General features: G+C 37.2%; 1 protein-coding gene across 1 annotated transcript in view; it reads right to left on the bottom strand.

The window, feature by feature from the left end:
* PRIM2 (DNA primase subunit 2) overlaps window positions 1-12,469 on the bottom strand; it is a 275,478-nt gene that overhangs the window by 106,745 nt on the left and 156,264 nt on the right. Inside the window, 1 exon segment of the mRNA XM_006090734.3 lies at window positions 9,352-9,419. Coding sequence (XP_006090796.1) covers window positions 9,352-9,419 — 68 coding nt within the window.

Below are 12,469 nucleotides of genomic sequence, written 5' to 3'. Positions count from 1 at the left end.
AAGAAACTCTGGAGTCAGAAGGCTAACGGAAATCTAGAATGTCTAATTGGGGACAAGCTGCAAGAGTACCGTGACACATGAGGCCTCGTTATCGCCTGGATGCTGTGGTCCCAGAGTCATGTACCTCTATTATGCTAAATCATCATAATTTACTATAATTACTTGAGCTAAAATTCTTCTTTTCTGTGATCAGAAAGTCCTATAAGGGCACACATAAATACATATCCCTAGAACATACACCATGTCTAGCATCAAGTAGGAGTTCCGTTAATATGTGTGAAGTGAATGATAAATAATATAAACTCTTAGGAGGCTAAAAAGTTTGTGACCATATATTTACTAAATACCTCTTATACCAAAGTACCTCCACAAGTTGCAGCCACGACATAATTCAACTTCATTACAAAGTCTACTGTTTGCAAAGGTATATATTTGCCTTGGCTAGCTAGCCAGTCAAAGAGATAGGAAAGATTTTCCTGCCTTCTTTCTATGCCATTAAAAAGAAAATCAGTAACTTATTTATATTTCTGTGAAAATCATTTGTTAGCCCTTTCATTAACTCTAAAACATGTTAAGCTAGCAACATGAATTAAGATAACCACAAAACTCTAGGGAAATTTAAGAGTGGTGGTTTACTTGAAAAACTGAAGAAAAGTGATGCAACAATCTGTTTTAAACACCCCAGAAGAAAACCCTCCCTGTTAAGCAGATCAATGGCCCTTTAAAAATGTCCACACTAATCCCTGGAACCTGTGAATATGTTAGGTCACATGGCAAAAGGGACTGTGCAGATGTGATTAAGATTAAGGACCTTGAGACAGGAGATTATCCAGGATATTCATGTGGATCAATCTAATCGCATGAGCCTGACAGCAGAAAACGTTCCCGGTGGAAGCAGAACGATATAGCAGAAGGGGAGGTCAGAGAGATTCGGAGCATGAGCAGGACTGATGCTCTGTTGCTGCTCTGAGAGGGAACCCACGTGCAAGGATCCTCGGGGCACATGGGAAGCACAGAAGGAATGTGGGCAGCCTCTCGGGGCAAAGATGGTTCCTGCGTGACAGCCAGCAAGGAAATAGGAACTCGGTCCTACAACTGCAAGGAACGAAAATCAGCCAATAACATGAATGAGCCTGGGAGCAGATTCTTCCTGAGTCTCCAGTAAGGACCACAGCCCTGCTGACATCCTGAGTTTAGCTCAGTGAGACCCATGTCAGATGTCTAACCTATAGAACTATATGAAAATAAATTAGTGTTGTTTTACTCCACTAAATCTGTGGTCACATCTTATGGCTCCAACAGAAGATTCCAATCTAGATGCACTAATAAGGTTTAAATTTCAGCTTCCTGATTCTGTATTTTTCACGTCACTGGTTCACTTGTTAAAAACTCTGCCATCTTCTCACCTGGGCAACATGAGACCATTAGAATAATGAACTCTCTTGGCCCTACCCAGTTTGGCTCAGTGAATAGAGCATTGGCCTGCGGACCCAAGGGTCCCAAAGTTCGATTATGGTCAAGGGCATGTACTTCCATTGCAGGCTCCTCCCTGGCCTGGGCCCTGTTTAGGAGTGCAGGAGGCAACCAATCGATGTGTGTCTATCACATCGATGTTTCTCTCTGTCTTTCCCTCACTCTTCCACTCTCTCTAAAAAAAAAAAAAAGTCAATGAAAGAAAAAAAAATAAAGTCTTTGATGATTATTTTTTTTAAAAGAATCATGAACTCTCTTGTATCTTCAAAGCTATGCATCACCTAGTTTGCTACTGCTCTTTGTTCTTATCTCCATTTGCTGGAAAACATCTATGCTACAATTTTTCTTCACAGGTTTAATTCAACCAAAGAAGCCTAAATACCCAATAAAATGGGACTGGCTAAGTAGAAGTAGATCTATCCATTCTCAGCTGAATATTATAAAGTCACTTATAATTAAAGCCATGAAAACCAATTTTTTACTTTATTACATAGTTATGATATATTAAGTAAAAAAAGTTTTTAAAAGTTTACCCACTTTAATTATAATTACATAAAATATACATAGAGATTACAACAAATGCCTAGCAGCAGTTGTATTAGTGAGGTAGGATTCGTTTCTTCTATTTTTTCAATTTCACATATTGTGCCTATAAATTTTATCAGAAACAATAACATGACATTAAATTGGTAACAAAATCACATATAGGTACTACCTCTCATGAAAGATTTCCCACCTCTTTCTTTACATGATTAAGCTGGAGCATTAATGCAGGGCAGCTTTGTGGGGTGGGGCAGGTGTGTGTGTGTGTGTGTGTGTGTGTGTGTGTGTGTGTGTGTGTGTGTTAGAATACAGGTATAAACGTCTCAAATTAAGGGGCAACATCTATCAAATCCTTTGTACTTAATCAGAGTATACATATAGTGCCCTTAACACAATGGGTTGATTTTAACAAATTGCTGACTCTTGACAAGTACATCTCTAAGAAGGCATGCACATTTTCCATACAGATGCGGGAGGGGGCCGGGGGGGGGAGTAATTCAAAGACAATAAATAATGGAAAAATATATTATTTCTAATGTATTAATATCTTATAAGTTACCTGAAAAACCCTCACAATGATCACGCTTGTTATCGCTGCACATGGAAAATAAATGGTTGAAGGGACTGCCAAGAGGCTGGACACAGGTGATGAGGAAGAGCTGACAAACACCCGAAGCCTGTGGACCATGTTAACGAGGCTTTCATTTCAGCCCTCAATCGGTGGAAGTCCCTGTCTACTGAACCTTTTTCTCCCACAGGAATGCCCACATGATTTTCTGATTTCAAAATGAGCACTAATTCAAAAAGAGAATATTGAGAACTGTACCACTATGGATACTGGCAAAAGCTTTCTTACAGAGGTTTCATTTCTGATAAAAAAAAAAAATCTTTCAGAGCATATTCTTTACAGGAATAGAGAGAAACGTGTACATATTAACCAAATGTACTGCATTAGAAAAACAGTCACAAAAACAGTCTGTAATAACATAATACCAACTGAATGAAGATGCTTTCATCATTTTTAATGATTTTAAATTAAAGGTCAATATAAACATCTGCTTACAAATTCAGGATGCATCACAAGTTAATCCATGCGAAACAGTCCATGTATTTACTATGGGCAATCCTTCTCATTGCTAGTTTGTTTTATCCTTTATTTCCACTTCATTGTTGGGCTAAAACGTGCTAATATAATTAGGAGAAATAGTATAACAAATACATGTTTTTGAAATTATTCTTAATTGAGGGGGAAAAAATAAATAAAAGCAACAATTAAAGTGACTTCTGTCCCCCATTCATTTCAGTACTTGAAGCAGAGGTGTGAGGAGGGCTGCGTCACTATGGGAAATGGTGTTATTTTTAAGGGAAGAAATCTTAATCACACAACTGAAGTTATCACATGTGGAATGTAGGCTACAAGTTTTCCTCTCTAGTCTCACTTGATTATACCTGGCATTTGTAAGTGATATAATACATAAAAATAATAATCTTTAACATACACCTTGAGAGTCTAATACCATTATATAAAAAGTATCTGGGGATATCCTCCTTAAGGTAGCAAAGATATCTATGAACAATAAACTTCTACTCAGAAACATATCCCAACACCTTTATATATCTCTACATTAAAAAATCAGCACACTATACAGTTCATCCTAGAAAATGCAGTGAGAATGACAATAAAGTCACACTGAGATGCAGACTCATTAGATAACATATCTAATTATATGTGACTTGAAAGCAGAAACAATGGTTTACACAAATTCTCTCTGGTACTTCAGAATTTAACATTTTGGGGTAAGTCTAAGCAAATTTATTTTTTCCAATGGAGAAGTTCTTGGCATAAATTTTCAAAAGTAGTCAAGTCTTATAAAATAATCCATGCATCTCTTTTGAGGAAGTATAGTTCATTTGAAAAATCAGATTTTAACATGAACTTCCTGAGACTCCAGCAACAAACTTTAAAATAGGGATGATGATAAATTACCATCTATTGCCCTCACTGGGTTTTTCTGAATATAAACTAAAATACTTTGTACACTCTTGCCAGTTTGACTTCTTGGTCCTATCTCCTTTTACCACTTCTAGCAACTTCCCTCTTCAATTATTTCATCTTACTCTCAGAGACACCATTTTCTATTTAATCTATAGCTCATCTTTCCAATCTTAAGGAAAAATAAACCACTTCTCCAACCATGAAGCTCATTGAAAGAGGATATAGTCCTCTTACCTTCCCTGCTCTACCAAGAGTAGCCTACACGCCCTGTGTCATCACAGCCTCGATTCTCATTTACTTCTGGACTCCTCAAGGGAATCAGACTTGCATCTGTACCATCACAATGTTGTGACTAAGCCACCAATGGCTCCCGTGTGCCTAATCCAACTGACATCTTGTAGTTCTGACCTGACTTTCCTAGGGCATTTGACAGTGTTTACCTTTCCTTTTTTAAATCTTTCCCTTAGTATTTTTGACACCACTATCCCTTGCTATGTTCCTGTCTCCAAGATTCCTCCCTGGTATTTCTACTGGGTTTTCTCTTTTAACTCGTCTCTTCCTTCCATTGCTGCCCATCACAAGTCACTTAAACACTGGTATTCTATGGGTTCTATTCAGAGACACTTCCCCTTTGCTTGTCACTCTATACTCTCTCCCTCAGTGATGTCAACCATTCCCGATTTTAACCAGCACCCCTATACTGATGGTTAGCAAATGTCTCTCTCTGGTATAAACCTCATTCTTAAACTATCCTATATAATAAAAAGCTAATATGCAAATCGACTGAAGGTGGAATGACCAGTCACTATAATGTGCACTGACTACTGGGGGGCAAGACACTCAACGCAGGAACTGCCCCTGTTGGTCAGTGCACTCCCACAGGGGGAGCGCCATTCATCCAGAAGCTGGCCTCATGGCTGGTGAGCGCAGTGGCGGTGGCGGAAACTTCTCCCGCCTCCATGGCAGCACTAAGGATGTTTGACTGCCGGCTTTGGCCCGTTCTGGGGAGCGGGCCTAAGGTGGCAGTTGGACATCCCCTGAGGACTCCCAGACTGTAAGAGGGTGCAGGCTGGGCTGAGGGACACCCCCAGAGTGCATGAATTTTGTGCACCGGGCCTCTAGTGGTTTATATTCAGCTACTTACTAAACATTCCTTGCCCCCCGCATATGCTCCACAGGCAACTCAAGTTTAAAATGTCTGAAACTACTAAATTTATCATCTCAGCAGTCACATTCATTCCCTAATCCCTTGTCTTCCTTTATTCTCCTTCTTAGTTAAGACAACATCATCACCCAAGTGAGATGAAAGTTCAGGCCAATCTGCATACCCACTGGAAGACACTGCAGTGCTAGGAGTATGGAATCCTAAACCAGGAAGTTATAGCCCCATTGCTTATGGAAATAATTCCAGGAGGACTCAGTTCAATTAATAAAATTAAGTGCTTTTGCTTAATTATTAATAGAAATGTTTACAAACTTTGTAATGTGTCTATCTTTCAAATAAAATCAAAACTGTAAATTCCGTGAAAACGGAAATTGTCTACTTTTTAAATTCCAACCAAATAATAGGCTCGCTTTTACTGATGAATGGATGGATGCTACTAATGAATAAAATTAAGCTTGTATTTCCGTAAGATATTAAAGCCAAGTGTTTTCTGTGCTTAATTTAACTTTTGACTAGAGAACTATTGTCTCTACATTCTGGAAATAATATATATTATTAAGCAATATCTAAGATTTTTAGGGTGGCAAAATGTTATATCTTTGAGCCTTTAAATCCTGTAAAATGATTTGAGAATTTCTCTGTATTGCTACTTCAATTTTTACAGGTATTTGTACTATCATCCTAAATTAGTTTTATTGACAAATTTAATTAAAATGCTATTCATCATTCCACTTTGATCATTAGGGCACTGAACAAAATTAGATCTAATAATGATTTGAGTCTCAACCTCCTGTCCATCCCCTCTAGGTAACATTAAACATTACAGTTCATGCAAATCAATGATGATTATTTTTCCCTAACAAGATTATCATTAGAATTTCTCAAACCAAATAGTGTGCATTCCTATTTTGACCTAAGCAAAAGGAAGGTAAAAGAAAAACACTATACTCAGACAGCTGAAAGAGACAATTCAACATGATTGAAAGCCATATCACAAGGTTACTTTGTACAACAGGTAATGTCAAACTATGCACATCAACTGTCACCCTCCATACAGATGTCTCTGACATGGTAATAAAATGAGAAACCATTTGGTTTAATAATAATAAAAAAGCAACACCAGTTGGTGCATATTACATGTAGCATCTAGCCCTGGTTGCCTAGCAACCAGTCCTGAGTGAACTGCATGGAGAATGAACGCCCAAACGAATGTACAGTTTGTGCAAGTTTCAAGGACTCAAAGAGACATGTCAGTAGTTAATCTAAATTCTAGTTGACAATTACCATACTGAGGTGGAGGCCGGAAAATCCATCATTATCGCACAGAATTGAGCATTAACTAGAAGTACGATTCAGCCCTTTTAGGTTTATACCTTCTATATCAGTGGTTTTATAGGAAATACTGTGACTTATAAATTATAAAACTATGCATAAGTAAAAGCAAAACATTAATGCTAAAAGGCACATTCATTCACTCAACAAAACACGTATTAAATGCCTATCGTGTCCCAGCCACTGGAAACACAAATAGGAAAGTCACTTCCCAAGCTCTCAAGCAGCTCATTTTAACCGAGTAATCAGACAAGTAAACAGACAATTACAACATCATAAGTTCTGTAATACAGATATACCAGTAGCCATGGGGATTGTGGAAATACATACAAAAAACATCAAATGCTGACTGAGGGGAAGGGGATGGGGACTAAATGGGGACACGAGCCAAGTCTTAAAGGACAAGCAAAAGTTAGTCAAATTATAAAAGTGGTGAAGGGGAGGGAATATTCCAGGCAGAAGGAAAATATTTACAAGGGCACAAAGGTGAGTAAGAGTGTGCTGTCTTAGAAAAACTTCAAGGCATTTAGTGGCACTAGAAGTTGGGGTACTGGTACTAAACGAAGAGTCCAAAGAAACAAGCCAGGCTCCTTCCACAAGAACCTCATAGGTCAGGCTAAGAAGTTCAGACTTCATCCAAAATGAAACTGAGGAGACAGAACGGTTTTAAGCCAAGGAATAATATAATCACTCTGGCACTGATGTGATATATTTTAGAGAAAGCAAAACTGGTGTCAAGGAGAACAGATAAGAAGCTACTATAGGAAGACAGATACTGGGGAGATAAAATCATCAACAGATTAGAACAAGCAGGAGAGGGGGTTAGGGAAGTGACTCAAACATGATTCCCTACTACAATGCTCTAGAAAATTTAACAACTAGGTATAATATTTATGATACTCAGCCCTGATAAAATGTTAGTCTGACCACCACCATCCCCCCAAAAAACAGTTATACAGAATGAAAAGTATCTGTCTGAAAAGGAAAAGCTACTAGAGAGAAGGATAGGAGAGGAAGAAAAGGGGGAAGGGAGGGAAGGAGAAAAAATAAAGAACACTAAAAGATACTGGAAATTAGTATCCATCCAAATTTATAAATGAGAAATGGCATTCTCAGTTTTAAAAGAATAAAGAGAGCCCTAACCGGTTTGGCTCAGTGGACAGAGCGTCAGCCTGCAGACTCAAGGGTCCCACGTTCGATTCCAGTCAAGGGCATGTACCTTGGTTGCAGGCACATCCCCAGTAGGGAGTGTGCAGGAGGCAGCTGATCGATGTTTCTCTCTCATCAATGTTTCTAACTCTCTATCCCTCTCCCTTCCTCTCTGTAAAAACTCAATAAAATATATATTTTTTTAAAAGAATAAAGAGAAAACACTACTGGTGCTTGGCTACATAAAACTTAAAAATGTAGGTATGCTGGATAATGCAACATAATAAAAAATTTGCAGAAAAATAAAGTTTGTAACAAATACAATGAAGAGATAATATCCTTTATATCTAAAGTACTTAAAGTCAAATAAAAATCAAGAGATACTATCAATAAATGGGGCAAAAATAAATAGTTAATCCCACCCCAAAAAAAAGTTTTAAGATGATAATGTTTTAAAATTATTAATAATAAATGAAATGTACATGATCACAATAGTATCTCTATGATTAACTATTAAGTTAGCAATGTTTTGGCTGCCCCAACTAGTTTAGGGTACAGCAACATGGGCAATCTGGTACAATATGAAAGTACCACCTATACAAGCAGAATAGGTGTGTGTTTTTAAAGAATGAGTTTGGTTTTTTTAATCTTTATTGTTTAAAGGTTTTTTTTTTTAACTTGTTTTTGTTGATTTTTTAGAGAGAGAGGAAGGGAAAGGGAAAGAGAGAAACATCGATCAGCTGCCTCCTACACGTCCTACCAGGGATTGTGCCCTGAGAATTGAACCAGCAACCTTTCAGTACATGGGATGACACCCAACCAACTAAGCCACACTGGAAAGGGCTAGAATAAGGTTTTTGAAAAAAACAAAACAAAAAAATATATACTTAAGTCTTTAAAATGGTTCATATGGTTTGACAAAGTAATTCTGCCTCTGAAAATCTATATTAAAGAAATGGTCAAAAACACAAATAAAGGTATACATATGACATTTTTTATGCTAATGAAAAGAATTGGAAATTGTCTAAATGCCCCCCCCTAAGGGAGATAAATACACTACAGTACATCAATACAAGAAAACTTCATGCAGTCACTAAAAAATACGTTTTTGGAGAGATTCGAGTAACTAAAAAAGTCTTAAAATGTTTATTTTAAAAGGAAAAAACAGCAAATTATACAAAAGTATAATTTCAAACTGGGTTTTAAAACATTATAAAAGAATTATTCTGAGTAGTACTGATGGGTTTTCTCTTTACCCTCTTGTATTTTCTAAGTTTGTGTTATTGTTTTTAAATTAAGATACATTATTGTTGTATTTGGAAAGCAAATCCCTATTTCTTCTATCCCCCATAAAATATGTGGAGGTCTGAAAGTATGTGTTGGCCTTGTATTTAAGTAAATAGCTTATTCCTTTGTGATTTTCTTGTAGCTGGTCATCCCTACTCATTTTAACTTAAACTTACCAACTAGTTCTATATCCTTTTATTAAATTAAAGGAGCTTTCTATAGTACCTAAAAGTCAAGAGTAGCAAGTGTATTGTATTAAAAATTCAACTTAAATCAATAAATTAAGCCAAGAAAAGAACGAAGCTTTTGGGAACTGAAGGGGTTTCACCTACTCTAATATGCTTTACTCACTGTAATGCCCTCTCATTTACTATTATAAGCATGACAGGGTGGCGCCCTCATTTACCTGAGGTGGTTAAGCAGAGGCTGTAGTCTCTCATCGGACTGCACAGCAGGCAAGGACCGGGCTGTTAACTAGAAGCAGAGAACAGGGTTAGTCAGAACAGCAAAGGCCAAATATAAACACGTCTGAACACTGGATGCAAAATAGGGGTGGGGAGACAGAGGGAGACGGAGCACTTAAAATGTAAGGACCTTTTTCTTTTTTAAAATCGGAGAATTGTATAGAAAGCTGATACATTATGTAATTCAGGCTAGCTCTATGGTTCTAAGTTTGTAGGGTATGTCATTGAGTTTACAAGTAAAGAAAAAGGAGATAAAACAAAGACTATCATCGGAGTTCATGAAAAGGCCTCTAGTCATGAAAATATTATCTTGGTAAATAAAAATGGAAAAACTCCTAAATTTATAGCAACCAATCTTGTAGCACTGAACCCTGGGATGATGAAAAAATGGGGGAGAGAGACATTCATTTCTAGCTAAGCCACTGTGAAATTGGTTACGTGCAGAAGCACACATGCTACCATCCATTCCTCCGTTTTGACAACCACATTACTATAAGAATCTAAGAATAGCTTTTAAACAGAAAAAAGACAACTCAAAATATTTAATGTTGACATACGAAGCCAAATTGTCCTAGGAGACAAAATGTGAGAGCCAAAGCCTTATTCTTAAACGCTGTACATCAGGTTCGCAGTAGAATCACGGACTGTGAGCCTCTGGTGGACTTCTTTGCAATAATATTAAGTATATCTCTACCTATATCTATTTTTCTCTCCATTCTTAAAAAGGTCATCTTGTGCTATAAGAATTTGACCCAAAGAAATTAAAAATATTCACCTAAAGTAATTAGATAGCTTGAAGTAACCTTAATAAAATACCAAAACAAAAATAAAAGATAAATTTCTTCTGGATTCAATTGCCAAAATAGTTCTTGTATTCTACTAACAAATCACTTGACAATTCATGAAAGAGAACTTTCCTTTAGACAAGCAACAAACTGAAAGATATCCTTTGGTTTTATATAGGGTGTCTGTACTCTATAACTATTTCATACATTAATTAAAATTATCTAAAAACAGACATTTAATTCATCAAGCCTAATTTTCAATATTATGCAAATAAAATAAAACCATGCCCTTTAAAACATCTAATAAATACAATGTTGATCAAAATGCCACATGTGAAGTCATTTTTATTAAATCATATCTAATAACAATACTGAAGAAATATTCCCAATTTTATGCAAGTCAGCAAAGTTATAGACTAATTTAAAATACAATTAAGTCAGACAATTAGTCAACTGTGATTGTAGCACAACCAAAAGATTCTCGGTATCCCTAAGAAATTTTATAAAATCAAGGTTTTACAAACAAAACACTTTCATATACCCTACACCTGCTAATGTCAAATCCCTTTACAAAATGTCATTTTCATTGTTTAAGAAATTTCATGTCTCAGAACCAATGCTATGCTCTGAAAAGATTAAAATAATTTATCTAGATATTTCAAAAGTCAATTTTCTGAAAACAGATGGAACACACAGACTGGGGTTTTTTTTAGTTATTTCTGTCAATCTATATAGCATGCTTTCTAATCAAACCATCTTTTCTAAATGAAAACAAATGAATAAAAACACCTCAGTAATAGCAAACTACCTTTAAGTGTCTGCTCCATAGGAAATTTTTCTCAACTCACTCCTATCTTATTCTCAGTCTTCATTTCCTTTTTCCTAAACTACACGTCTCCATCCCACTGTTGTTTCTGCTTCCAAATGTGCCTCTTCCCTAATTTATTCTCCACACCAAGGCCAGACTGAAATGTTCAAAATGCAAGTTAACCACTCCCCTAATTAAAACCATTTAATAATTCCCTTAGGCTCCCAGGCTAAAGTCTGTTCTTTCATCAGACATTCTCCTGGAATACTCCCTTGGGCCACATTGTGGAAACACTGGGCACAGGATGAGTATGACGGACGGTCCACTTCTGCCCACTCCACCAGACACGCCGGGAGCCGAGAGCATACCAGGTGGAAACCTGCCATGACTCCAGCTTCTGGAACACATGTGCACAACAACGGATTCCCTCCCCACTCCCTCCCCAACCCACAACGTATTTTCAAGTTTGAATCACTGACAAGAATTCCTAAACCGTGGGTCAATGCTCCAAGTAAAATAATTTCAAGGGAGATTTTTAGTTTTACAAAAGCATTGCTTTCAACTTTTAAAACAATATTTTCAGAAAGAGCACACATCTCTTCATGTTAAGGAGATGAGTTATAAAGCTTGCATTCCACAGCTCTCAGAGGCAAAGCCATCGGCTGACCTTTTGCTGGCAGGATGTAAGCTTTCTTTTAGAGGCTGCTGGCTCCATCGCTTCTCCCAAAAGTCTCTCTGAGCCCAACCAGTTACTACTAGTTCCACTGGACTCTTAGGGGCACCGCAGCCCTAGCTTTTGCAACGTAACAGGTGTTCAATAAATACTTATTAAATGTGTGACAAATCAAAAAACTCGCAACTGTGTAATTCTATTCACTGATGAAAACAAAAGTACATCTACATTTCATAGTTAAAGTGTTTCCAATTCCTGCTTTGAGCAAAACTAAATCCAAATCAAAACTAAACTAAATCACAATTGTCAGCCTTCCAAGAAAGCAATACACTATCATAACGAGATTTTCAGCTTTTAGGACTTTTTTCTACACACCAACATGAATAACTGCCTGGTTGAAATAGACTTTTGTTTCCACGTTTTAGTTGTTTGTTTTTTCTAAAACAACAATGTCCTTGACATATAAATCACCAAGAATGAAAGAGAAAGATCTATCCTAGTTAACATCTGCAAAACCTTAATGGGTTGTTTGAGTTAAGGAACCATAATAAAGTCGGCATAATTTATGTTCATTTCTTATGGTTGAGAGGTCAGAGGTGAGCTGTTAAGATGTCCTTTCATTATTAAGAATACTAGAGGCCCAGTGCACGAATTTCGTGCATGGGGCAGGAGCATGGGGGCCCTCAGCCCAGTTTGCACCCTCTTGCAATCCGGGACCCCTCAGGGGATGTAGCAGTGCACCAAGTGGCAGGCAGCCAGGGAGGAACCCAACCCGCTGTGCCTGCTCATCTGGG

This window comes from Myotis lucifugus, unplaced genomic scaffold (genome assembly GCF_000147115.1).
Source record: "Myotis lucifugus unplaced genomic scaffold, Myoluc2.0 scaffold_80, whole genome shotgun sequence".
NCBI classification, from domain to species: Eukaryota; Metazoa; Chordata; class Mammalia; order Chiroptera; family Vespertilionidae; genus Myotis; species Myotis lucifugus.
This window is presented reverse-complemented; position numbering and strand designations above follow the sequence as displayed.